At 47.3% G+C, this 25,823-nt stretch overlaps 1 protein-coding gene across 2 annotated transcripts in view; it reads right to left on the bottom strand.

Moving 5' to 3' along the window:
* Window positions 1-25,823, bottom strand: part of kermit (PDZ domain-containing protein GIPC-like protein kermit) — a 51,739-nt gene that overhangs the window by 14,359 nt on the left and 11,557 nt on the right. For both annotated transcript variants that reach the window (XM_075671424.1, XM_075671425.1), the window contains exon 2: window positions 2,378-2,608. In XM_075671424.1, the coding sequence (XP_075527539.1) occupies window positions 2,378-2,608 (231 nt within the window). The remainder of the gene's footprint in view (window positions 1-2,377; window positions 2,609-25,823) is intronic.

Raw genomic sequence — 25,823 nt, 5'->3', positions numbered from 1 at the left:
TACATATTCAAGGCTGAGAATACCCATGTGTAGAAGCATGACCAGAGTGAACAACACATACACAGAAACTTCCACAATACGTACATTTATTTAGCTGCAGGCATTATGATCATCTGCTAAAGATTTTTGCATGGTGGTACAATTGTTTGGTGCGGTGCAATCTGCTAAGATCTTTGCCTGTGTTATCCTTGTTCATCATGTGTCAGTTTTTTTTACACCTAATTTTCCAAACCAAACGAACATGCCCTGAGGCCAATCAGTTCAACAACTAGAACATGCAATTGAGTTGAAGTCATTGACACGAAAGATAAGTGGTGAATTTTGATGAGCTTGTTGGCAGTTACTACAAAGTCATGCACACTGCTGCCAATGATCTATTGCCGAAAGACAGGAGCACTTAAAGGGGCCCAGCAATGCATCAGGGAAAGAGTTTTGAATGGCACTGATGGCACTGCCTAGATACAGCGATTTTGTGTACTTCGAAGACAGGTAATTACAAGCAAGAGTGCCACTATGATGATTGGTTAAAAATATGATGTCTGATTTACTTTTGCAGATAATTGTGAGTACTGCAGAAAAAAAAACACTGCATTACGTTTTACAACCCTTTTAAGTATTACAGAACCATGGGTGAAGTATTGCAACCACGGGAACGACACATCACATGCTGAGCACTCTGGCACACAAACAGCCACCACGCAGAAATTGTTTAAACTATAAAAGTGATGTCATGGCCTCCGAGATTAGACCGCATGCCGCTTGATCACGAAGCCCCTGGGAACGCCTTCGAATGCCATCAACATGCTGAACAGGCTTGACAACCATGTTGTGCATACTTTCGCTAAAGCCATGCTGCTATCAGGTGGCCCCACATGATGTTATGGGAAAGTGAAATGTGCACCTTAAGGATGCGAAAATCCAGGTGGAGGGGAACTCATTTTGCTTGTATATTGAATTTTGTGACCGATAACTTGGGTTTGTGTCAGTCAATTTTCATTACCCCTTTTGTTCTGTGTTCTTGACTTACTGAGAATAGATCTAGAGCAAATATAGTGACCCAAAAACAATGCTACCGGGCCCTTTTAATGCTGTGTGCCTAGTGTATGTGTTTGCATCAGCACTGGCAGCAGACTTCCAGAAGAGTATAGCTCTTCGTAGACGCCGCGCGGTACCCCCGACACAGGGACGACAATGGTGGTGTCGGCGCTGACAAAGGTAACTCCCTCTTCGCAATGGCGGTCGTATGCACGAAAGGAAAGACCGTGACTGCGGGCTCCGTAAGGACTAAATCGTCGGAGGCAGCGGAAGAAATGGCAATCGCATTGGCTATAATCAGCGGTCGGCAACAATACAGAACAATAATCAGCGACTCCAAGACGGCTATTAGGAATTTCACAAAGGGCTGGGTCTCCACCGAGGCGGCCAAAATCCTGAACCACAGAGCAGAAGACTTTAAGAACGGCACAATTACACCCAAATACCTCAAATGGATCCCGGCACATATGGGAGAAGTTACCATGAATGCCCCTCCCAACCTCAACGAGAAGGCCCACCGAGTCGCGCGAAAACTAACCCACCGCGGCACGGACAGTGACGGCCCAACACCCCGCAACCCCCGGGGAAGGGAGAAGGATTGCGGCGGAGGCGATGGAGAAGACGGAGGAGGCGACGACGACGAAGAAGCGATAAAAGACGACAGGGACAGACTGGTCACGTACCACGACATACTGACACACTACACGAAACAAAGAGAAGCATACCCACAACCCCACAAACAACTCGACAGGTCGCAAGAAACAGATTGGAGAAGATTGCAAACCAGAACGTTCCAAAACCCAGTCCACTTAAACAGAATAAATTCAACACAATATCCAGACGCAAGCTGCAAGCTCTGCAAACATGAACACGCAGACATGGCACACATCTTGTGGCAGTGCACACAGATCAGTTCAGTATACGTAGAGGACAAGATAGAACCGGACCTTCTCGAGGAGCGATGGCTAAGCGCTCTGACTAGCTCAGAACTACACGACCAATTATGGGCTATCCAGCGGGCCCGGGCAGCGGTGGAAAGGCTATGCCTCACCGCACACAATGCCCGGGTGGCCTGAGCCCGGGCTGGCAACCTCGCAGGTCCTTTTTCCATTAAAGTTTTTTCCGTCCGTCCGTATAGCTTAACTAGGCCAGTCGAAAACAAGGAGACAACTTCTATCATTGCTTGATCATCGAATCAGTATAGAAAGAATGTCCAATGCGGAAAAAGAAGATAATTCTACTGCATTCTAAACATTTCATAGCTTGGGGAAAATGAAACTCATCCTCCACTTCATGACAAGGCCAAGCAACAAATGTATTCCACACATGCCTGAATGCTCACCTGCACAAACCCAATGCGGTCCATGAGGGAGCCCTCCTTGATTCGCTTGATGAACGCCAGGCCTGCCCCATTGTCAGTTATGGTGAGACCCAAAGAATCTTCCCCCTTGAGCACCTCAACTTCCTTTGGCTGGCCTCGACGGTGCACAAAGATGAAATCGTCCAGCCCGATTTGGCCACCCAGAAGACGACTCATGTCCACCTTGTGCGTGTTGAGTGTGCAGAACAGGATCTGCACATGAGGGCCACACAACACAGCTCCATCATGCACTGCTCCAAAACTGCATGCTTCCCTCAATCCCACAGAATACCAACTAGCCTTCCGACTACTAAAGGGACCTTCTGCAGTAAGTGCTGCAACATTAATTTATGGTCTGTTCAAAGAAAATGCCGACACTCCCACAATAAACGAGATATGATACATCATGAGAGAATCCAGCTGCACCTTAGTGCAGCCAGTAACTGAATGCTGTCTCTGCAAGGTTTTGTCCTGCATTATCTGTGGTGTATGCATGACCCAATTTCTGCAGCAATATTAAAAGGTCAGAGGAGGTTTAAACGTCACGAAATGCTGCAAGCAAAAAGGTTGCAAGAGATAACAGCATGCAGTCTTCATTTCACCAATCTTAAGATGAAAAGAAGAACTTCGGAAGGTGTATGAGGGCACAACGACCAGTCTGCAGATGTCTAAGGAATTGCAACAAACACTTACACATATGCTTTAATAAATAATCTGCTCATTCTCAGCAAAGCAAAGCATGCTTCATGATGGAGAGTGCTTTATGCACAGATAATCCAGAGGGGCCAGTGCAGGTTCTCATTATTGTAGGCCAAGAAAAGATAAATGAAACAACAAAAAATACCTTTCGCAACTGGTCAGTGCACGGCCTCTCTCCCGTCGTACGCGCACGTATACATTTGCCCGCGAGGTACAAGTGTGGTCTGCTTGTCTTTGCCTGCTTCTCACCTACCACCTTGAAAGTGGGGCAGGTCCCCTTGGAGCAGCGGCCACGCTGGAGGCACGCGCAAACCGATAGGTTCAATCTAGATAGAGCAGCGTGCGCACTCCCTCCCAGACAGGTTTTTTATTTTCTTTTTGCTTATATTTTTTTGCGCCTCGTCTTCGGCTTGCTCTTTCTATATGTTCATTTATTACTTTTTTTTCCCCCTGCTCTAGCGCGGGGCTTCGTCCAGACAAGGATCGCCTCGTTCGCCGGCGCCGGGTTCCGCTGCTGCAAGCGGCCGCCGTCGTGCGTACCGCGGTCGAACCGAAAGGGCGGCGCGCCGTCCTTTCATCGGTCGCCGCTGATCGAAGCGGCTGGCGCGATAACCAATTATAACGTACAAAATGTAAACAGGCTCTTAAACTGCAGTTCAGCAAGAAGTCTAACGAAACCGAAACAAGAGCAAGGTCGCAAAAGAGTGACTCGCGCGCGCTGCCGCCTGAAGTAAAGCAAGCCGGCCTTGACTTGTGTGAACGCCACTCCGCTACCAGGCAACGATAGAGAAGCGAAAATGCATCATTGTTTGCATCCACCCTAATCTTGGCCGATCGTCCACAGCAGGTATGAGCCATTATGCAAGAGAATAACAATAACGACTCCCGGGAACATATGGCAAAACCCATTACTACGTGAGCCCTTGTTTCCCGCGTCAAATGTGACCGTGCACTTATTAGAATTAGCAGTGGTGGTCCAACCAGTTTAGGATTTGGAGAAATTTTTGCAGCAGGAAAAATGTCGTTCTGTAGCATCTTGAATTGGTGCACGGTAGCACGATTAAAAGACAGAACAAAAGAAGACACACACGGCCCTGTGTGTCTTCTTTTGTCTTGTCTTTTAATCGCGCTATCGTACACATACTCAAGATGCGTTACCAACAAGCCCACATTGCAACCCTCGTGTTCTGCAGCAGTTTAGGAACAGCCACATCAGCATTCCGGAGCAGTTTCAGAACTGAAGAATTGGACTTTTCGGAACCATCGGAGTAGTACAGCAGTAATCTGTAGCCATTTGGCGAAGCTTGTTATTACTGTGCAGTCAGTAAGTACTGCCCAACAGTGAAGCAAGACACAAAGCCAACAGGGACTAATTAAGCTTGCCTTCCCACGGACGGTATACCATGCACGGTATGTTGCAAACACTTTTATTTTGGTAAGCAAGGAACTTAACTTCGTACACAATAAAAATTTGTAGGTTAATAAGAACAAAGACATGCGCCTGGGGGCAAGGAAGAGATAAAACTGCAAATGTGCTTGAACAATTTGCGCCGTCAGACATAAGACAAAAGTGATGACAAATGTCTTATTAATTAAGGGAAAATGTGACATCTACCCATTAGTAGCAATTGCTACAAAAAGAAAAAGAAAACTATACGGGTTCCTCGAAAGAAAAGCCTCGCAGTAGAAGAAAGATTCGTTCTGGTCCGGTACACGAACCTGGGACCACTGCCTTCGCGGGGCAGCCGCTCTACCATTTCCTTTGTAGCAATTGCTACGAGTGGGTAGCTGTCTCATTTCCCCTTAATTATTTCTCTCCACCTTGCGGGTTTCCGCAGAACTATTGCGTCAAACAAATGTCTTATGTACATTCCAAATTAGAAATTTGCTTTGATCTGCTTTACCGCACTAGACAAAATGTGTATTACACCCAGTAACAATGCTAGAAGCTTGACAAGAGACTATGCGTCTATGAACGGCGCCAAGATGTGATGCCTCCGTGCGGTGTCTCACAAAGATGGTGATGGTGTGGAGGACAACGTTAGTACCATCCTGTACACTCGCTTCTGTTGTGAAGCGGATTGTCGGCTTCCCGTGTGTCGTGTGGCCTCTGCAAATAGATAACAGTCGATTCGGCGTAAAACCGTAACTTTTGTTGCCGACCGACCTTTCGAAGCACTACCGATTAAGTCTAACGGCCAAGGCAGTGTGCCAAGGCGAAAATTGGCGGCAGGCCGATGTGGCCGACAAGCTTTCCACGACGCTTGGCGTCTTTAAATAGATAATCGATTCGGCGTAAAGCCGTAACTTTTGTTGCCGATACCCGACCGACCTTTCGAAGCATCAACAATTAAGCCTAACGGCCAAAGCAGAAACTGCGAAAAGGCGAAAATTGGCTGTTAGCCGATGTGGTCGTGTTACAAACGGCCTGCGGGGGCTGGCGAACTAGAGAAGAAGCGACCGACGAAACCTGCCTGGCCCGCTGCGATAACTCACTTTGCGAAAACAACAATGCGCCGAGTCAACAGGCCATCGCGCCACTATGTCTGCTGCGACGACTCGCTTCGTAAGGACGACAATACGACAGTCCCCAATCGAACGGCGCCGAAATGTATACACGCAGTCGGTGGACCAAGTACTGTTAGTGGATTCGCCGTCACCGACACGGTTTGTTTGAAGCGGTGGAATTCCTGGAAGATGTTTTGCGGCGCCGTTTCACGGGTCTAAGAAATTGTCAGTCAATGGAAAGACGCGGCGGCCACTGTCTGCGGTGTCAACTCTGGGACCAAGAGGCGCCTGCTTAGGGCAAGACCCGTGACTGCGAAAACCCTCTCACCTCGGTGTGGTTAGTGAAACCTGTGCGGAAGTGAGTGTGTAAAACCTCCCTCTCAAAGGCAGGTCGGCTATGATGCCTTTGGACGCTCCGAATTGGTCGACGGTTGAACGGCCGTTTTCCTCAACTAGGGATCTAGGGAGGACAGAGTGTTTATCAGCAGCATTTGCGCGGCTGCTGAGTGTGCATTCTCTTTCAGTCATGCTAGACTGATGAAATGTAACGTTCTCATGCAGATACTGTAAATAAATCCCACATTCCTCATTCTCGATGAGAAAAAGTCTCTCCCTTCAACAACGTCCTCAGCGTGGATGAGTTGGACGACGGCATGGGCCAGCTACCATCTATTTCATGCCCGAACCCAACCATTACAGCCGACAAGCTTTTCACAACCGTCGCGGAAAGCTTGCTGTTAATATATTCGTATGAGTGACCAGCGATCGGTTCTGAGATCATGCATACGTGTTTTTGACAACCGTCGAAGCTGGCAATTACTGCAATCGCGCATAGAAGTTTTATTTATTACTTATTTATAAATACTGCGATCTTAAACGAGATCTTAGCAGCGTGGTACACGAGTAAGTTCACAATACAATACAAATACAAAAATGGGGAATTGCACTAAAAAATTCTTCAAACAAGCGCTTCACACAAGCGCAAGGAACAGGTGCAAAAACAAGCGCTTCAACGTTACATCAGCGATCTTTCCCAATCATACAGTAAAACAGTGCTATCACTGACAATCTCAGCAAGTGCAAAAAAAAAGTTAAAGATATGTTTCAAAAAGTGATAATGAGTCCTGTGTTAGTTTTATCGGCCAGCTTATTCCAATCTACTATAATTCTCGGAAAAAAGGAATACTTGAAGCAGTTGACACGTGTTGTAAATGGAGTTACAGCTAGTGAGTGTCGCTGTCTGGTAGCGTAACCTGTTGCATAGGTGATAATGCGAGACGTGTCGATGTTGTAGTTACCATTTATTATTTGGAAGTTCGCAGATGGACACAAAGTTCCGAACTGCGCATGCAAACGCGTGAATCTGTGTGCATGCACACGCGTATGCGATACGATCTGCGTGCCTTACAGTGACTAATCGGTCCGATATCTTCGCACATATAGGTGCTGCTTTCGTCGCCGTTCCCTTTGTCGGCGACGGGTATAGGAATTGTTTTGAATGGAGTTGAGCCGGATGACCCTTGTATCAAGACATGCGTGCCTCAATCAGATTATGTATCAAGACATGCGTGCCTCAAAAACTCCAGAATTAAATTTTATCTTGTCCCAAAACCAGCTGAGAGCCTTGGTAAGGTTGCATACAATGCATCGACCTCAGCTGAGTATTTCACCAAATATGCGAAAAATAGATTGTAGTAGATCGCGAACTGAATTATTTGAATCTTCAGAAATCGGTTCGTATAGTTGCGTACAGTCAACGTCCGAAAAATCGGGCAGATCGAAGAAAAGCAATGCATGCTTTCTACTGCCGCCAATGGCTTAAATCGAGGCACGTCCGAAATAGCTCTGAAGGCCTGCCAGTATACTTATCAGGCGTATCGGTGCTCGTACTGTGACATGAGACGGCGGGTGCACGTGTCTTTTATTAAGGAATACTATTGTGTCCCGTCCGCCGTGGTTGCTCAGTGGTCATGGTGTTAGACTGCTGAGCACGAGGTCGCGGGATCGGACCCCGGCCACGGCGGCCGCATTTCGATGGGGGCGAAATGCGAAAACACCCGTGTACTTAGAATTAGGTGCACGTTAAAGAACCCCAGGTGGTCGAAATTTTCGGAGTCCTCCACTACGGCGTGCATAATCAGAAAGTGGTTTTTGTCACGCAGAACACCATAATTCAATTTTTAATTTAACTCCTACGGGGACGGTAGAGTATCCGTCTCCAGTGCAAGAGGACAGTGATTCACATCCCGGTGCTGCGCAATTCTCCACCGAAAAAAAAAAAAAAAAACGTGTGTTGAGAAAATTGCACAAACAGGCCTGGAGTGCGGCCTGATCCCGGTGATCAGAACCGGTAACGCACTCTCTCACCAGAGCAGGATTGGCCACCCTGGTGCAGTACTTGGCCACAACCTCCTATATGAATACAACAATCAAACCCCGGCCCTCAGTCCCCAGCAGCCGCGAAGCAACTGACCACGGCGGCGGTCAGATCTGTAACGCTGCAGAGGGTGCTAAGAATACCTGGCTCCGGACAGGCCGCCATTGGAATCTGAACCTGGCAACGTTTAACGTTAGAACGCTATCTAGTGAGGCGAGTCTAGCAGTGTTATTGGAGGAATTAGAGGGTAGTAAATGGGATATAATAGGGCTCAGTGAGGTTAGGAGGACAAAAGAAGCATATACAGTGCTAAAAAGCGGGCATGTACTGTGTTACCGGGGCTTAGCGGAGAGACGAGAACTAGGAGTCGGATTCCTGATTAATAAGGAAATAGCTGGTAACATACAGGAATTCTATAGCATTAACGAGAGGGTGGCAGGTCTTGTTGTGAAACTTAATTAGAGGTACAAATTGAAGGTGGTACAAGTCTATGCCCCTACATGCAGTCATGATGACCAGGAAGTCGAAAGCTTTTATGAAGACGTGGAATCGGCGATGGGTAAAGTCAAAACAAAATACACTATACTGATGGGCGACTTCAATGCCAGGGTAGGCAAGAAGCAGGCTGGAGACAAGTCAGTGGGGGAATATGGCATAGGCTCTAGGAATAGCAGAGGAGAATTATTAGTAGAGTTTGCAGAACAGAATAATATTCGGATAATGAACACCTTTTTCCGCAAGCGGGTTAGTCGAAAGTGGACGTGGAGGAGCCCGAATGGTGAGACTAGAAATGAAATCGACTTCATACTCTGCGCGAACCCTGGCATCATACAAGATGTAGACGTGCTCGGCAAGGTACGCTGCAGTGACCATAGAATGGTAAGAACTCGAATTAGCCTAGACTTGAGGAGGGAACGGAAGAAATTGGTACACAAGAAGCCAATCAATGAGTTAGCGGTAAGAGGGAAACTAGAGGAATTCCGGATCAAGCTATATACAGAACAGGTACTCGGCTTTAACTCAGGAAGAGGACCTTAGTGTTGCAGCAATGAACGACAATCTCATGGGCATCATTAAGGAGTGCGCAATAGAAGTCGGTGGTAACGCCGTTATACAGGAAACCAGTAAGCTATCGCAGGAGACGAAAGATCTGATCAAGAAACGCCAATGTATGAAAGCCTCTAACCCTACAGCTAGAATAGAACTGGCAGAACTTTTTAAGTTAATCAACAAGCGTAAGACAGCGGACATCAGAAACTATAATATGGATAGAATTGAACAGGCTCTCAGGAACGGAGGAAGCCTAAAAACAGTGAAGAAGAAACTAGGAATAGGCAAGAATCAGACGTGTGCGTTAAGAGACAAAGCCGGAAATATCGTTACTAATATGGATGAGATAGTGTAAGTGGCTGAGGAGTTCTATAGAGATTTATACAGTACCAGTGGTACCCACGACGATAGTGGAAGAGAGAATAGCCTAGAGGAATTCGAAATCCCACAGGTAACGCCAGAAGAAGTAAAGAAAGCCTTAGGAGCTATGCAAAGGGGGAAGGCAGCTGGGGAGGATCAGGTAACAGCAGATTTGTTGAAGGATGGTGGTCAGATTGTTCTAGAGAAACTGGCCACCCTGTATACGCAATGCCTCATAACCTCGAGCGTACCGGAATCTTGGAAGAACGCTAACATAATCCTAATCCATAAGAAAGGGGACGCCAAAGACTTGAAAAATTATAGACCGATCAGCTTACTGTCCGTTGCCTACTAAGTATTTACTAAAGTAATTGCAAATAGAATCAGGAACACCTTAGACTTCTGTCAACCAAAGGACCAGGCAGGATTCCGTAAAGGCTACTCAACAATAGACCATATTCACACTGTCAATCAAGTGATAGAGAAATGTGCAGAATATAACCAACCCTTATATATAGCTTTCATTGATTACGAGAAAGCGTTTGATTCAGTCGAAACCTCAACAGTCATGGAGGCATTACGGAATCAGGGTGTAGATGAGCCATATGTAAAAATACTGGAAGATATCTATAGCGGCTCCACAGCCACCGTAGTCCTCCACAAAGAAAGTAACAAAATCCCTATAAAGAAAGGCGTCAGACAGGGAGATACGATATCTCCAATGCTATTCACAGCATGTTTACAGGAGGTATTCAGAGGCCTGGAGTGGGAAGAATTGGGGATAAAAGTTGATGGAGAATACCTTAGCAACTTGCGATTCGCTGATGATATTGCCTTGCTTAGTAACTCAGGAGACCAATTGCAATGTATGCTCACTGACCTGGAGAGGCAAAGCAGAAGGGTGGGTCTGAAAATTAATTTGCAGAAAACTAAAGTATTGTTTAACAGTCTCGGAAGAGAACAGCAGTTTACGATAGGTAGCGAAGCACTGGAAGTGGTAAGGGAATACATCTACTTAGGGCAGGTAGTGACCACGGATCCGGATCATGAGACTGAAATAACCAGAAGAATAAGAATGGGCTGGAGTGTGTTTGGCAGGCATTCTGAAATCATGAACAGCAGGTTACCACTATCCCTCAAAAGGAAAGTGTATAACAGCTGTGTGTTACCAGTACTCATATGGGGCAGAAACCTGGAGGCTTACGAAAAGGGTTCTGCTGAAATTGAGGACGACGCAACGAGCTATGGAAAGAAGAATGATGGGTGTAACGTTAAGGGATAAGAAAAGAGCAGATTGGGTGAGGCAACAAACGCGGGTAAACGACATCTTAGTTGAAATCAAGAAAAAGAAATGGGCATGGGCAGGACATGTAATGAGGAGGGAAGATAACCGATGGTCATTAAGGGTTACGGACTGGATTCCAAGGGAAGGGAAGCGTAGCAGGGGGCGGCAGAAAGTTAGGTGGGCGGATGAAATTAAGACGTTTGCAGGGACAACATGGCCACAATTAGTACATGACCGGGGTAGTTGGAGAAGTATGGGACAGGCCTTTGCCCTGCAGTGGGCGTAACTAGGCTGGTGATGATGATGATGATTGTGTCCCGTGACAAGTGTCCATTGCTGTGCTTCGCCGCGTAACACTGCTGTATTGAGGCGAACCTGACTCTCGGGAACCGGCATTGGTTAGTTTTAGAATAGGGGCCCCAAACGTTTTGGGGCCCCAAAGAAATAGCGTCGACGCCACTGCGCATGCGCGAGACGCAAACTGCGTTTGGGTTTTGCGTTGGGAACGCTATTTCACCGATTTAGCGGGAGCCCAAATAGCGGCCCCAAAAACTTTGCGTCAGCAAACATGGCGGCACCCATCGAAGCGACGGCTCTAACCTAGCACTAAACTGGGTTCGATTCGCGGTAACGCGTGAAGTTCGCAAGCTAGGAGAAATGAGTGCGGTTATCGCTTTCTCTCAACTAGCGTGTGTTATGAAGATTGATTTATTAGACGCCGCTGATTCCGAATTCGCTTGTGGATTTTATGGCTCGTAGGCCTAACCCGGCTAAGCTTGGCTGGTGAAGACACGTAAAGTTGGTTTGCTCAAAACTAAGCGCAACTAATTGTTTGCTGCTTACAGAATAACCTCCAAATTGTAATTAAACGCGAATACACGCAAGTCAAAATTACTATTCCTAACATAAAATTGTATATTTTATTTAATTATTTCTAATAGCTTTTATTTGACGCCGTAGTGGCGCTGTCAGCGCAAGACGCTATCCGCAAACGTAAAACCCTATTCTAAATCTCTTCACTCCTTCGTGCCCCAACGCTAACACCCGCAAAGCTCTTTGGGGCCCCAACCTATTGGGGCCCCTATTCTAAAACTCTCTATTATGCAACGTGTCGTGCGTTCCCAGCTTCGAAGCCAATGGCGACGATTACAAATGCGGAGTCGGCGCCACTGCTAACCGCGGCGAAATGTTTTAATGAAAAACACGGTACCGAACAGCAATAAGCTTGGTAGCCAACGTCAAAGTAGCTAAATCTGTCGTTACCGCGGTGTGGCTAACGCTGTCAGCGGATCTGCGTGCGAGAGCGCCTGCTTGAGGATACGAGATAATAAAAATGGTGGCGATGGTGGCTTCGATCAACGCCCTTTGGGACCTGCGGTCATGGCAAAAAGTTCGGAAAATCTGACAGCGAAGGGTTTTTGAGTCCGAAATTTCTGACGTTCTTATACATTGACTCTATATGGGGTACCGTGGCGGTGCCGCGAAGGCGTTCTAATTACCGGTGTTATGATTGGGGGTTCAATCCCAACGCTCGTGATCCGTTGTCAAGATTGGAGTCGGGCATGAATTAGAAGGTAGCTGGCCCATGCCGTCGTCCAACTTATCCACGCTGAGGACGTTGATGAAGGGAAGGACTGCTTCGCATCGAGAACGAGGAATATGGTTTTATTTACAGTATTTATATCAGTCTAACATGACTGTTTGAGAAAGTACATCAGTCTAACATGACTGCTTGAGAGAGAGTGTCCTGAGCAGCCGCACCACAGCGGTTTTTAAACACTCGGTCCTCTCCCGATACAAGGTGACGCGAACGATTGTTTATCATTTTAAAGAGGCCGCCTCTCTCTGGGACGGGTTACACACACACACACGCAGACACGCATACACACAGGTGCGATGGTCCGGAGCCGACGTCAGAGGGGCTTCGTAGAACTCTGAGCCGTTCCGGGTAGCGCGTTGTCTTGCGTCTTGGTCGGTGCGTGGGAAGAAGCCTGCGTCGGCGTTCCCGCGTCAACTCCCCCAACCGTAGCAGATCAGGTCGGCGTTGTGCTGTTGCGCACAAAGCCTGCTTCGTCGAACTCCTTCAGTCACAACGGCGAAGAGGCTAGAGCGCAACGGTGACGGTTTCAGCACAAAGCCTGCTTCGTCGAACGCATCCTAGCTGAAGCGACGGAGAGTGGAGGATGCGCGTATTGTTCATGACACAAAGTCGACTTAGTCACGCCGTGGCTAGAGGTTGGCGATGCTCCCGGGATGTTGCCTCCACAGTCGCAACTGGTTGGCAAAACTTGCACTGCAGATGGCCGTTCTTAACACCGGGCACGTTCGAAAAATTGGGCGTCTGGAAAATCGGTCGTTGAACATTGCATTGCCGTGAAAACGCGAAAACACCGCACTTTTGAGCAGTTGGCGCAAGTGGCACTCGAGTGGGGGCTGTCAGTAGCAGGCAAGTCGAATTGTAGCAAAATGGCGCAAATGGCGCAGTTGGACTACCACTGGCATTAGCGTTCAGCTCGTAGGCCAAAACCGAAGAAAAGCAACGGACATGGCACTCTGTAAACAGAACTTGCAAGGCGCAGTAAGATTCGATAAACTGTCTTCGCGAAGACAGTTTATTTACGAAGACAGCGTATTTACGTTTCGATAGGACTGCAATCGGTACATCAAAGAGAAAATGGAGTTTAGCTGCATTAGTGAAATTAAGCTTGCGAAATATCATCATCATCATCATCAGCCTGGTTACGCCCACTGCAGGGCAAAGGCCTCTCCCATACTTCTCCAACCCCGGTCATGTACTAATTGTGGCCATGCCGTCCCTGCAAACTTAATCTCATCCGCCCACCTAACTTTCTGCCGCCCCCTGCTACGCTTCCCTTCCCTTGGGATCCAGTCCGTAACCCGTAATGACCATCGGTTATCTTCCCTCCCCATTACATGTCCTGCCCATGCCCATTTCTTGTTCTTGATTTCAACTAAGATGTCATTAACTCGCGTTTGTTCCCTCACCCAATCTGCTCTTTTCTTATCCCTTAACGTTACACCTATCATTCTTCTTTCCATAGCTCGTTGTGTCGTCCTCAATTTGAGTAGAACCCTTTTAGTAAGCCTCCAGGTTTCTGCCCCGTAGGTGAGTACTGGTAAGACACAGCTATCATATACTTTTCTCTTGAGGGTAATGGCAACCTGCTGTTCATGATTTGGGAATGCCTGCTAAACGCACCCCAGCCCGTTCTTATTCTTCTGATTATTTCCGTCTCATGATCAGGATCCGCCGTCACTACCTGCCCTAAGTAGATGTATTCCCTTACGACTTCCAGTGCCTCGCTGCCTATTGTAAATTGCTGTTCTCTCCCGAGACTGTTAAGCATTACTTTAGTTTTCTGCAGATTAATCTTTAGACCCACTCTTCTGCTTTGCCTCTCCAGGTCAGTGAGCATGCATTGCAATTGGTCCCCTGAGTTACTAAGCAAGGCAATATCATCAGCGAATCGCAAGTTACTAAGGTATTCTCCATTAACTTTTATCCCCAATTCTTCCCAATCCAGGTCTCTGAATACCTCCTGTAAACACGCTGTGAATAGCATTGGAGATTTCGTATCTCCCTGCCTGACGCCTTTCTTTATTGGGATTTTGTTGCTTGCTTCATGGAGGACTACGGTGGCTGTGGAGCCGCTATAGACATCTTCCAGTATTTTTACATATGGCTCATCTACACCCTGATTCCGTAATGCCTCCATGACTGCTGAGGTTTCGACTGAATCAAACGCTTTCTCGTAATCAATGAAAGCTATATATAAGGGTTGGTTATATTCTGCACATTTCTCTATCACTTTTTTGATAGTGTGAATATGGTCTATTGTTGAGTAGCCTTTACGGAATCCTGCCTGGTCCTTTGGTTGACAGAAGTCTAAGGTGTTCCTGATTCTATTTGCGATTACCTTAGTAAATACTTTGTAGGCAACGGACAGTAAGCTGATCGGTCTATAATTTTTCGTCTTTGGCGTCCCCTTTCTTATGGATTAGGATTATGTTAGCGTTCTTCCAAGATTCCGGTACGCTCGAGGTCATGAGGCATTGCGTATACAGGGTGGCCAGTTTCTCTAGAACAATCTGTCCACCATCCTTCAACAAATCTGCTGTTACCTGATCCTCCCCAGCTGCCTTCCCCCTTTGCATATCTCCTAAGGCTTTCTTTACTTCTTCCGGCGTTACCTTCGTGATTTCGAATTCCTCTAGACTATTTTCTCTTCCATTATCGTCGTGGATGCCACTGGTACTGTATAAATCTCTATAGAACTCCTCAGCCACTTGAACTATCTCATCCATATTAGTAACGATATTGCCGGCTTTGTCTCTTAACGCACACATCTGATTCTTGCCAATTCCTAGTTCCTTCTTCACTGTTTTTAGGCTTCCTCCGTTCCTGAGAGCATGGCCAATTCTATCCATATTATACTTCCTTATGTCAGCTGTCTTACACTTGTTGATTAACTTCGAAAGTTCTGCAAGTTCTATTCTAGCTGTAGGGTTAGATGCTTTCATACATTGGCGTTTCTTGATCAGATCTTTCGTCTCCTGCGATAGTTTGCTGGTATCCTGCCTAACGGAGTTACCACCGACTTCCATTGCACACTCCTTAATGATGCCCACAAGATTCTCGTTTATTGCTTCAACACTAAGGTCCTCTCCCTGAGTTAAAGCTGAATACCTGTTCTGTAGCTTGATCTGGAATTCCTCTATTTTCCCTCTCCTCTTACCGCTAACTCATATATCGGCTTCTTATGTACCAGTTTCTTCCGTTCCCTCCTCAGGTCTATATAATATAATATAATATATAAATATATAATATATAAATATAATAAAGCCATTTCTCATCGCGAGATGAGGCATGGTAAGTCGGAAAAGATGCAATCATTTCAGAAGCCAAAAACTAATTAGCGAGCGGTGATGCCGCCTTGCCGCACACCATGCATGCTTGTCGAGGGTCATGCAATTTGGCGGCATGTGCTCGGTAATTTTTCTATCCTTAAATGTTGACTACACTGTATTCCAAAGGAGCCAAAGCAACTTCAGAAAACCGGAAGTGCACAAATGGCGCCAAGAATGAAGGTGGTGAAAAAGTAGGGACATGTGAAGAGCGCCTCGTCACTGCCCGTTCCCTCGACACCACGGCGATCCCGTGGGCGCAGCCATCTTTGATCACGTGGTGACATGTCCATTGCTTGCCTCAGCTGCCTGTTTATAATGGATGTGCATGACGCCCGGTGCAGCTCAGCAAACCTCGTTTCTGCGGATATGATAGGCGGTGACTGGTGGAAGACATGAAGCTTTGGCCGCAGCTTCAGAGAGGACATGTAGGCGCTTTCGGAGCTCGTAACGCCTTGTCCAAACGGCTCGAGCAGCGTATACGGTTATTCTGCTAAAAGAGGGGCTAGAAATGTTCTTTATTTGGCAAGTAATTTGAAGCGGCGTACTAAAAGTCGTATTGCGCAACATTTTGACGGGACACAGACGAGAAACAGACACAGCGGAGCGTTTATGTTCTGTGCGTCCCATCAAAATGTTGCGCAATCTAACTTCTAGTATGCCATACCAACACGCCCAGTCTTCAACCTTTGAAGCAGCGGCTTGTCATTCTGACTCTGTGAAGCCCCTCGCTGTGGTCACTATCTGTTCTATATATGTTCTACTCGCGGTTGGGCTCAGTTGCAATAATTTGTTCTTGCTGCGCAAAATGCTTGAAGCGTAAATATTCTGTATTTCGTAGTAGCTTGTTGCAAATACGTATTGCTGCTAATCGCTCGCTTACTTTGTGGACCGTCACGAAACGTTAATCTCCGAACATTCATGTGCTGTCGGTGTACTCGCCGTCACCCATGCTTCGGCGCATTGATTCAAGTGTGCGGCCATCCATCCATTCTCGTTAGGTTAGTGATAGAGTGGGCATGCGTCTGCGTGTGAGGTTTGGTTAGATGTGTGTAGATAACGTGCGAGAAACTATGCCAGGAAGCGGCGCTACGCCATTTGTCACTGAGTAATGAGTGGTATTCACTCTTGCCGGCGCTCCGGAGTTGAAGTCCTTTCTTTGGAAGTTAGCGATATAACGCTGACGGATGAGTGACTTCTTTGTTCAGTAGGAAAGCCGTGCGTCGCTAAGTAAGCCGTGCGTCGCCCGCACCACAGACAGTCTCTGTATGTGGCGACGGTCCGCGGACTTCGTTATACAGATTCATTCCGTTCCTTAATATGACACTATTTTTTACAGCCAACTACTGCACACCGTCTTCCCTCTGCCGCTCCACATTTTAACACAGCAGCGTTAAAGGAACACTAAAGCGAAACAATAAATCAGTTTAGACTAATAAAGCATTGTTTGAGAGCCCTGCAGGCAGTCATTTCAAAGTAATAGTTTGATTATTAGATGAGAAAATGAAGGTCGAAGAATCAGTATTTGCATTTCGCGCCTAAACCCCGACGCTTGTACGTCATTGTGACGTCAGGGATTTCAAAGTATGTTTTCGCATCGGGTCGCGTTGGCTGAGTAAAAGTTCCCGAAACTTGCCATGTTTAATATTTGGTTCCTTTAGAACACAATGTAGTCAATCTGTACCTGTATGCGGTTAAGTACGCCCTAGATGCCATCAGAATCCATGACGTCACAGAGACCAGGTGTGGGAACTTTAACGAGGAGACGCCACCCGTCTTTCGTTCTTGGGCTTTTTCTGGCTTACCAAGCGTCTTGTCGTGGTAAGAGTGGTTGTTTTGGTGTCGTAAAAAGGTAATTTACTGATGCAGGAGAAATCATTTTTCTCTTTATTGTCCCTCTAAGGGTCCCGTGTCGCAAAAAATTCGACGTTGGCGTCGCGAGTCGACCGTCGTTTCGGCAAAAATAATTCCGAACCATGCAAACCCAACCACGCAGACCACGCATGCAGTGGCGTAGCTAGGTCGTTTGGCACCCGGGGCCCATAGGTCTTCTGTAACCCCCCCCCCCCCCCGGGTGTAGTCGAGGAAGGCGAGGATATCGACAATTTCCGGGTGTCTTCAGACGTATATGACAACCCCCCCCCCCATTGGACCCGTGCACGCGGGGCCCACGGCTTCCCCCCCCCCCCCCCCGTTGCTACGCCACTGCATGCATGTAGCGCAAAGTTACTGAAATAATTGAATTTCTAGAAGCAAAATACGCCAAAAAAATCGTGAAGTACGACTTACACACAGCCTACAGACATGATAGCGTCGGACTGTATTTTGAATATACGAGGAAGCAGTTCTGTTACGCGGAAACAAACACAAACCCCTTTTCCAGTGTTTATACAATTCATAGACCGGCCACGGCGTCCGAGATATGCGCGCGCAACTCTCGGAGGTCAGGAAGCGGCACGCCCGATTCCTCGCAACACTTCCATATGGCGCTCGCCTCCACTGCATCGCGGCCTACGCAAGAGGGCGCGTTTCTACCAGAACGTTCGCCTTTGTGCATAGCGTTCGCCGCCAGCGAACAGTACAATTAAGCTGCAGTTGCCGGGAAGCGTGGGAAGCAGTCAGGGATCTTTGAATGATATCACGTTCCACTCTTAAAGACGAAGCTTAGGCGTCCTCCAAATTTTTGAAGAATGAATGGAGCACAGGCCGTTTAGCAAACACCCAGTTTCACTCCCGACAGCTGATCTCACAGCGTTAAGAGGCCGAGGCCAAGCAACTCCTGCGACAGTGAGTTATACACCGCTTCGTTACGGCCGCTACTGGGCCATACGAGGAGCCAAGACGCGCAAATGGAGTCAGGTAGCACACCCCCGTTTTTCAGCATCCCCTTCTTTCTCTGGGACAGTGAGCTGTGTGCGCCCAGGGGTATTTCTCCGATGGCGTTCCGTGAACAAAGGTGCTGGAGTGGTTGTGCGCACACTCTCGCCCTGAAGGCGACTACGTGCGCTCTGACTGGAAGATGGTGTGATCGCGGATTTCCCTGGCCTAGGGATCTAGGGAGGACAGAGGAGTAAAAAGCGGACACCTTTGGTGTGCTATATATAGAGGGCTTTTATGTGTGCTCGCCAAAAATATGTAGCCTTTTGATCTGTAGTTCATGCTACGAGAACGATGTACTGCGCTCTGTGCTCCGGCCAGTACGAGTACCCCTTGCTCTATGTAAATAAGTTTGCCTTTCCAATGTAAAAAAAAAAAACTTCCTTTCCTCATCCTCTCGACCTCGTACACTTCACCAAACAAGCAACCCTCGTCAAGTAAGCTCGGACGACTGCATGGGCCCGCTAAGCCGCGTGACGCCCCTGCTAAGCCGCGTGACGCCCCTGCTAAGCCGCGTGACGCCCCTGCAGCTAGCGTAGGTCAGCTATCCGTTACGAGACGCACCGGTTGCGTAGGCTAGAGAGCAACTAGAGTGTACGAGCCACTCTCCGTGTGACGGCAGACGCCGAGGCCATCTTTTCGGCTTCTACAACAGTAGCAGGGCAGAGGCGTTGTGCGCTTTCTCCGAGGCAACGTGCGGCACGCCGCCGAAAGCGCCATCTCGTTCTTCTAGTGCAAACTGCTCCGCGAGAAGGTTCCATAAGCTGCGGTTCACTTACCCCGTAAGAAAACTTGCTGCTTGCTGCTGAGAGCCCATCTCTGCAGTCTTCAGAACAGCCGGGTGGACAGAAAGAACACTTTCCAATCTCCGTTAGTCCTTATTTTACTGCGAACTACAGGTGCCGTAATTTTGACAAAGGCTTCTATCACAAAAAGCAGCCCTGTTTCGTGTCTGCCTCAGCGATTACCGATCGAGCATGATCAAATAACAATATGCGTCGCTTGATGAGGACTACAACACCATGATCGTAAGTTACTACCAAGCATCTCTTCAAACAAGTCGGGGTCATCGAAAGTGAGTGAAACTTACGATCATATCAAAGCCTTGGAGCAAACGTTATTCGTTCATAATGCAAAAAAAAAGGGGTAAGGCGTGCAGACACGGACACAAGAGAAGTGGGCAACACGAACGCCGCTTCTCTTGTGTCCGTGTCTGCTCGCCTTACCCTTTTTTTTTCATTTCATTTCATTTATTCGTTGTTTGAGACATACAGCTGTCTCAGGTGCTGCAGCAAAAGGCAGTATTCTTGCCTGACAAAGGCTGCAGCACCCAAAGCATGTTGACACTCTGAAGCAAACAAGAGCACAAGTGTTACAATTTTCGAAATATGATAACATATCAAAAGCGATTAATAATTCGAATCTCAATCAGAACATGTTAAAAAGGAAAACAAAACAATGACATTGTGGTACATAAGGAAGTTATACAATAAAGAAGCGAAGAAAATACGTTTTAACAGATTTCTTGAACCTCAAGCTTGATCTCGAGGTTTGTAATTGTTCCAGGATTGTACGATTATTGTTTAGTAAGGGTGATATTTGAAAGTCTAATGCCTGTTTCCCGTAGTTCGCGCGAGTAAGCGGTATAGAGATTGGGTCATGTCTGAGATTATACGGAGTTTCTTTGGTGGCGAAGGTCTGATTAAACTGTATGTGATCAGCTTGACGGAGACGGAACGCCTCGAGCGATAGTTTATGCAAAAATAGGTGGTATATATGGAGTATGCCAAGCTTATCAAAAAACGGTTTAGTGTGTGCAAGAACAGGTAGGTTACAAACTGCCCTTACGGCTCTTTTTTGCAGCCTATATAGTGACATACGGTTAGTTTTGGTAGTAGTTCCCCAGACCAGAAGTGAATAGTGTAGACGAGAGTGTATTAGTGTGTAATATAGCTGTTTCTTTAAATTCATTGGAATAAGATGCTTTAACATGTTAATCATTCCCGTCGCTCTACGAATGTCGGCTCTGAGGGTCTCCACATGAATGGACCAATACAGGTTTTCGTTAAACCATACGCCTAAAAATTTTACGCACTTCGTATTTTCTATAATGCGCCCCCCAAAATTTAACTCGTAGTGACCCATCGGCTGCTTTCCTTTATGTCTAAATATGACGTACTTTGTTTTTTCGCAGCTCAGTTGTATTTCATTTGAATTTAGCCAACAGTTGAGGTCCCCCATCCATCTATTGGCTGCGTTAAATGCTTCAATCCATTATCTTCAATGCTTTAATCCAATTGCATTATGAATCCTTACCAACTGGCTCAGCTTCGTGTCGTTCTTATTCGTTCCCGTGTTTTAAATGTAGGCAGGAGAAAAGAACGCGGCGGCGGTGTGGATTAAAAGTTGTGGCATTTTGGATAAGAAAATCAAATTTCGTTATACGCGTGTTTACAGTTAATGAAGCAATAACTAATCGAGGCTTCATATGTCGTCAGTGCAAGATCTAATCCATCGGCCCAGAGAGTGTTTAGAAGAAGTGGTTAGGGGGCGCTCTCGTCATCAATAGGCTAAGGCCCCTACATTAAAACAAATTTTATCTAAGGACCTTGCGAATGCGCAGTTGTCCCATTGTCGAGAACAAAGCACCGCTCCAATGACCAGGTCATGGACTTGCGAGCATATGTGTTGCACTTCCTCTGATGTAAAAAGTGCAGGGTAAGCAAAACTGCTTTCCTGTCAGCCTGATAAGCAGCATCTGACCAAAAGCTGGCGCAACAAATTTCCCGAGAAAACCGGTGACATTCCTTCCGCTTGCCGCAGCGCGAGATCGTCAGAAATTGCGACAGCCGACTAACTCCGTCAAGCGTCAAAAGTGCCGAGAAAGATTTCGAGCCCTTCATGCACTATAGATGAGCTCCACTCCGGTGAACTGATTTACATCTCGGGAGACGCGCTCAGCTCCTGGACTTTCTCCCTGCACGCTTGGCCGACCAAGCTTGCCCTATAGCGCACTCCGCTAGCTTCAGCCCCGTTCTCGCCATAGAATTAACGAGAAAACGCGAAAGTGGTTCACGAGTCAACACGCCGAATAACTCCGGCGTCCACAGAATGCAAGCGCCCGCGCGCCACGGTGTTTCCTATCTAATCGGAGCATCTGCCCTTTGAGAGAACCGCCGACAGGAATGCTCGCGGAACGTGGTGAGCCCATGCAACCACTCCCTCACGCCAAGGCGTGTGCGCACGGTCGTGCCCCCACAACGCCTTCTGCAACCTCGGCACGCAGTTCCGCGCACCGTACCGGAAGCTGGAGGCCGTGGCCAACCCGTTGAAACGCGCCACTTCCGCCGCCGCGCTTTGCCGTTTTTCCTCAAGCACCGAGAGTTCGGGACCGGCGGTCAGAGAAAGCGCGAGTTAACAGTGGAGACAAGCCACAAATGTGCTGCGCCTTGCGAGCTGTATTGTAACACAGCGATAAGAGTCACCATTTTCGTGTGCGGTTGCTTAGCTAATCGTAAGGCAACGTTAGTTGTGCAGTTACAACGCAAGTGCGCCCTAAAATAATGCTTTCTTTGTGTGTGGGGCAACACTTCATCTCGAAAGTGTGCTCTGAAAATGAACAACTTTAAAAGGGTACTGACATGCTTCGATTTTCTCTTTTTTGCAACAGGCGAAGGTTTAACCGCCATATCCTAATGATAAGCATCATTACCCTAACTTTAAACACATTCTCTGAACCTGCGCACCCAGTACTTTACTGTTATGAACGCTGTGTGCATCCACAGCGTTGCTGACAGCAAAGCATAGGACACACATATTTTGAAGTAAGAATGGTTGGAAAAAAATACAGAGTTTGCGAGAGACATTCTCCGAAATATTACAAGTGCTATTAACTGGCAATAAATAGCACGCAGAGGACGAGACAGTAAAATTCAGACACGCACGAACAGCACGAGCGTGTGTGTTTTACTGTCTCGTCCTCTGCGCGCAATTAAATGCAATTGAAATCATGCACCAACAAGCCCAAGAAGCTACGCTGCTATTAGCTGCATCGTACACACCTTCCAATCCTCCAGAACTTTTCGTAAAGTTGACAAATCTGGGCTCCTTTTACGATTTTAAGAATGCTGCATCAAATTTTACGACAATTCTGCCATTAACTTGCCATTTAAAGTCTTCTGATGGTTAAATGATGTCAGAGGGGGCACTTCCTTCGAGCTAGTTTATGCAGACAATTTCCTGAAGGTGAAATCAGCAACAGCCAATTCGCTGAATTCAGTTATCTGTTCTGTTGCTTGCGGGACGCCGCTGTTCCATACTTGCTAGTGCTTGTGTGCTACGTCTAAAGGTCAAAGGGGTCGTTAACAAAGTGCGTATGTGTCCCACAAAATGCGCATATTTTGAAGCTCAAAGAAAAAAGAAAAAGGAGAAGAAAAAAAAATGCCGTGCATTTACCCCTCCCCCACTCTCTCTCTCTCTTTCTGTCAGTGAGATTTTTCGAATTCTAAAGCTGGCAGGTTGGCGGGTATGATCGTATCATCTCTATTTCGTGTTTACAGGTACAAAGTGGAAGCATCCTACTCAGTACGAGATGGTTAGGCGCGAGCAGGGAGACGCCAGAGCGTCTTGAAGGGAATCTTTATTTTAGAAAAGGCAGCACACTTTTGACGTCCCCCGTCTTTCTCCCAGTGGCCGTGGCGCACGAACCGGCCTTGCTTGTCGATTGGCGAAAAAGCTGAACGGACGGGAAAACACGACGCGGCGAGAGGGAGAATGGCGAGCGGCGCTAAAAGCCGGGCGGCTGGGGAACGCTCTTCGGCAAGTCGTCGACTGCGGATGTCACAGACCTCGACACGCACCACCTGGTTACGTCGACGACTGTTGTGCTACCCGTGTGCTGCGCAGCATCGCAAACGCTCGTGTCGGAGAAGGCAACGACTTCGCACATTTTTATTTCGATGTCGATCAATATACCTTTCGACGGCTCTTACTTGGTCATGACTGAGGCATTACATCGAGATATATGCCATTGTACACTGTATGAACAGGGGCGCATCGAGAGGCAGGGGAGTATAGAAATATACCTAGGGCCCTTGTTTGCGCACTTTATATATATATATATATATATATATGCACGTGTATCTGTTTATTTCTATCGGGTGACCATGTTTCACCGCCTAACAAATGTTATCGCACAGCGCAGGACGCACCTGCATGTATCGGAAGTTTCTCGAAAGTTATCGATAGTTCTATCCGCTGTCTGTCGTCAGCGAACCTTGTGTAATCTCTGATTTCATGTATACGCGACGCGAATGGTGTAGAACTCTGTGAAAGACACGCGGGCTCCAGGGATTACTCTGGAACATTCGACGACTGATGTATAAAAGCCGAAGCTTGACCCGCTGATGAGATTTCCGACGATCGCCAACTGTGTTCGCCGCTATCGTTGTGCTTTAAGTGCAACTAGATTTTGATGATACAAGTGTGCCCAATAAAGATTTAGTTTCGCCATTTACAGCTTTGCTACTGTGTTCGTCACAGTCACTACCACGTGACTATATATATCAAATCAGAAGAAGCCAACAAGCAATGACGCCAACGACAGCATAGGGGAAATCATTTGTAGTTCTTGATTGAAATAAATGAATTAATAACTGTAATGAAAGTGGATAAAAGAACAACTGGCAGCAGGTGAGACACGAACCCACGTCTTCGCATTACGCGCGCGTTTCTCTTACCAATTGAAGTACTACGTGACGCTTGCGGTAGAGATGGGATGCCCCACAACTACTGCCATGGCCGTGAGTGGTGGCGCTGGCGAATACTCCCAGGGTTAGTTCTAGTAGACTGTCTTAAGCACCCCACAAAGTGCATGGAAAAATGAGGCCGCGGTACCTTCTTTCGTAAGAGCACCGAACGCGTAATGCGAAGACGTGGGTTCGTGTCCCACGTGCAACCAGTTATTACTTCATCCACTTTCATTTACATCTATTTATTCCATTCAATCAAGAACTACAAATGATTTCCATATGCTGTCCTTGGCGGCGCCTGTTATTTGTGTACGTAGGAAACGGCAGGTAAATTCCCATTGGCTGCAACACCACGTGACGAGCGCGCCTTGACCGAGCAAAGCGGGCGAAAGCAAACACCTGCTTTAGCATTAGGGCGCCAGGTGTTGCTTGCGGGGAGAGGCCCGCGACGCCACGTCACTCTCGGAAGCCGGTCGGTATCTCTCTCATCCTGACTGAGCTAAGCTGCGCGCTGCGCACGCCTGCCGGCCTCGGTGGCCGCTACTAGTCTCGTCGCGCAAGACGTAGGTGGCACGCGGCGTTGGCACCGCAAGCTGCTGCTGCAAGCTGCTTGCTGGCTCGGGCAACACGTATTTGCAGTAATGATCCACGGGTGCGTCCAGGAGTTGCTTGAGAAAGGGCCTTTCCCTTCAGTGACTTCCAATAGAGAGCCTGGATAGAAGCCCGCTGCGAATGACGCGGACTGCACAACTACACCGGGAAACTTCAAAAGGGGTTTGCGAACAATTTTAGGTCAAAGTAAAAGATAAACAGATTTGAAGTAAAAATGCCAGCTGTCAAAAAGCAGAATCCGAGCATTCACAGTCATTCCGTTTAGTCAATGTCAGAAGTGGTTTTTGTCGCATAACGTAATCTTGTTTTAAGCTGGTAGATTGTGCCTGTCGAAGGGTAACAAGCTGCGAGAACGAGTGCTGTTACTCTGTGTTCCCGTCCTCGTCATTTTATGCCGCTTGTTACCCTTAGATTTGGAGCTAACTACATCGGCGTCGCAACTCAACCTCACCGAAAGCCGCTAATGTGCAGCCGTACTTCCCGCTTTGAAATGGAAATAGAAAGCATACTAAATCGCTACGCATAACGATTTAGTTGTTCCGCGCTATTTACAAGCGAATCCAGAGGGTTGAGGCTTCAGTGAGTTATACCTCAAATCGGATTTGACATCTATGCACGATGTTCCAGTGCTTTTAGGAGACTTCCTCGTTGTTGAGGTTGAGGTCAGGCTTTCAATCTCACTTCGTTAGTTTCGGGTGCCCAATGCCGATTTTTATTTATTTACATACCTACTTCGCCCAGTGGGCATTACAGTAGGGAGGACAGATAATATAAAATACAAGATTGCACACTCTTAAAAGGTTAAACACTTCAGACCATGTGTACAACACCAATCATACATGTGTTACATTCTGAGGGAGCGCATGAGACAGCACAAAGAGCAAGTTTCGCCCAGGTAACAAGATACACTCATTGTCACAGCACGCTGGCTAACATTGCAGAACATAAACATCAAAGAAGATTTCAAATGGCGAGTGCATTTTT

The sequence above is a fragment of the Dermacentor variabilis genome, chromosome 10, assembly GCF_050947875.1.
Source record: "Dermacentor variabilis isolate Ectoservices chromosome 10, ASM5094787v1, whole genome shotgun sequence".
Taxonomy (NCBI): domain Eukaryota; kingdom Metazoa; phylum Arthropoda; class Arachnida; order Ixodida; family Ixodidae; genus Dermacentor; species Dermacentor variabilis.
Note: the sequence above shows the minus strand (reverse complement) of the source record. Positions and strands in the feature narration are given on the sequence as shown.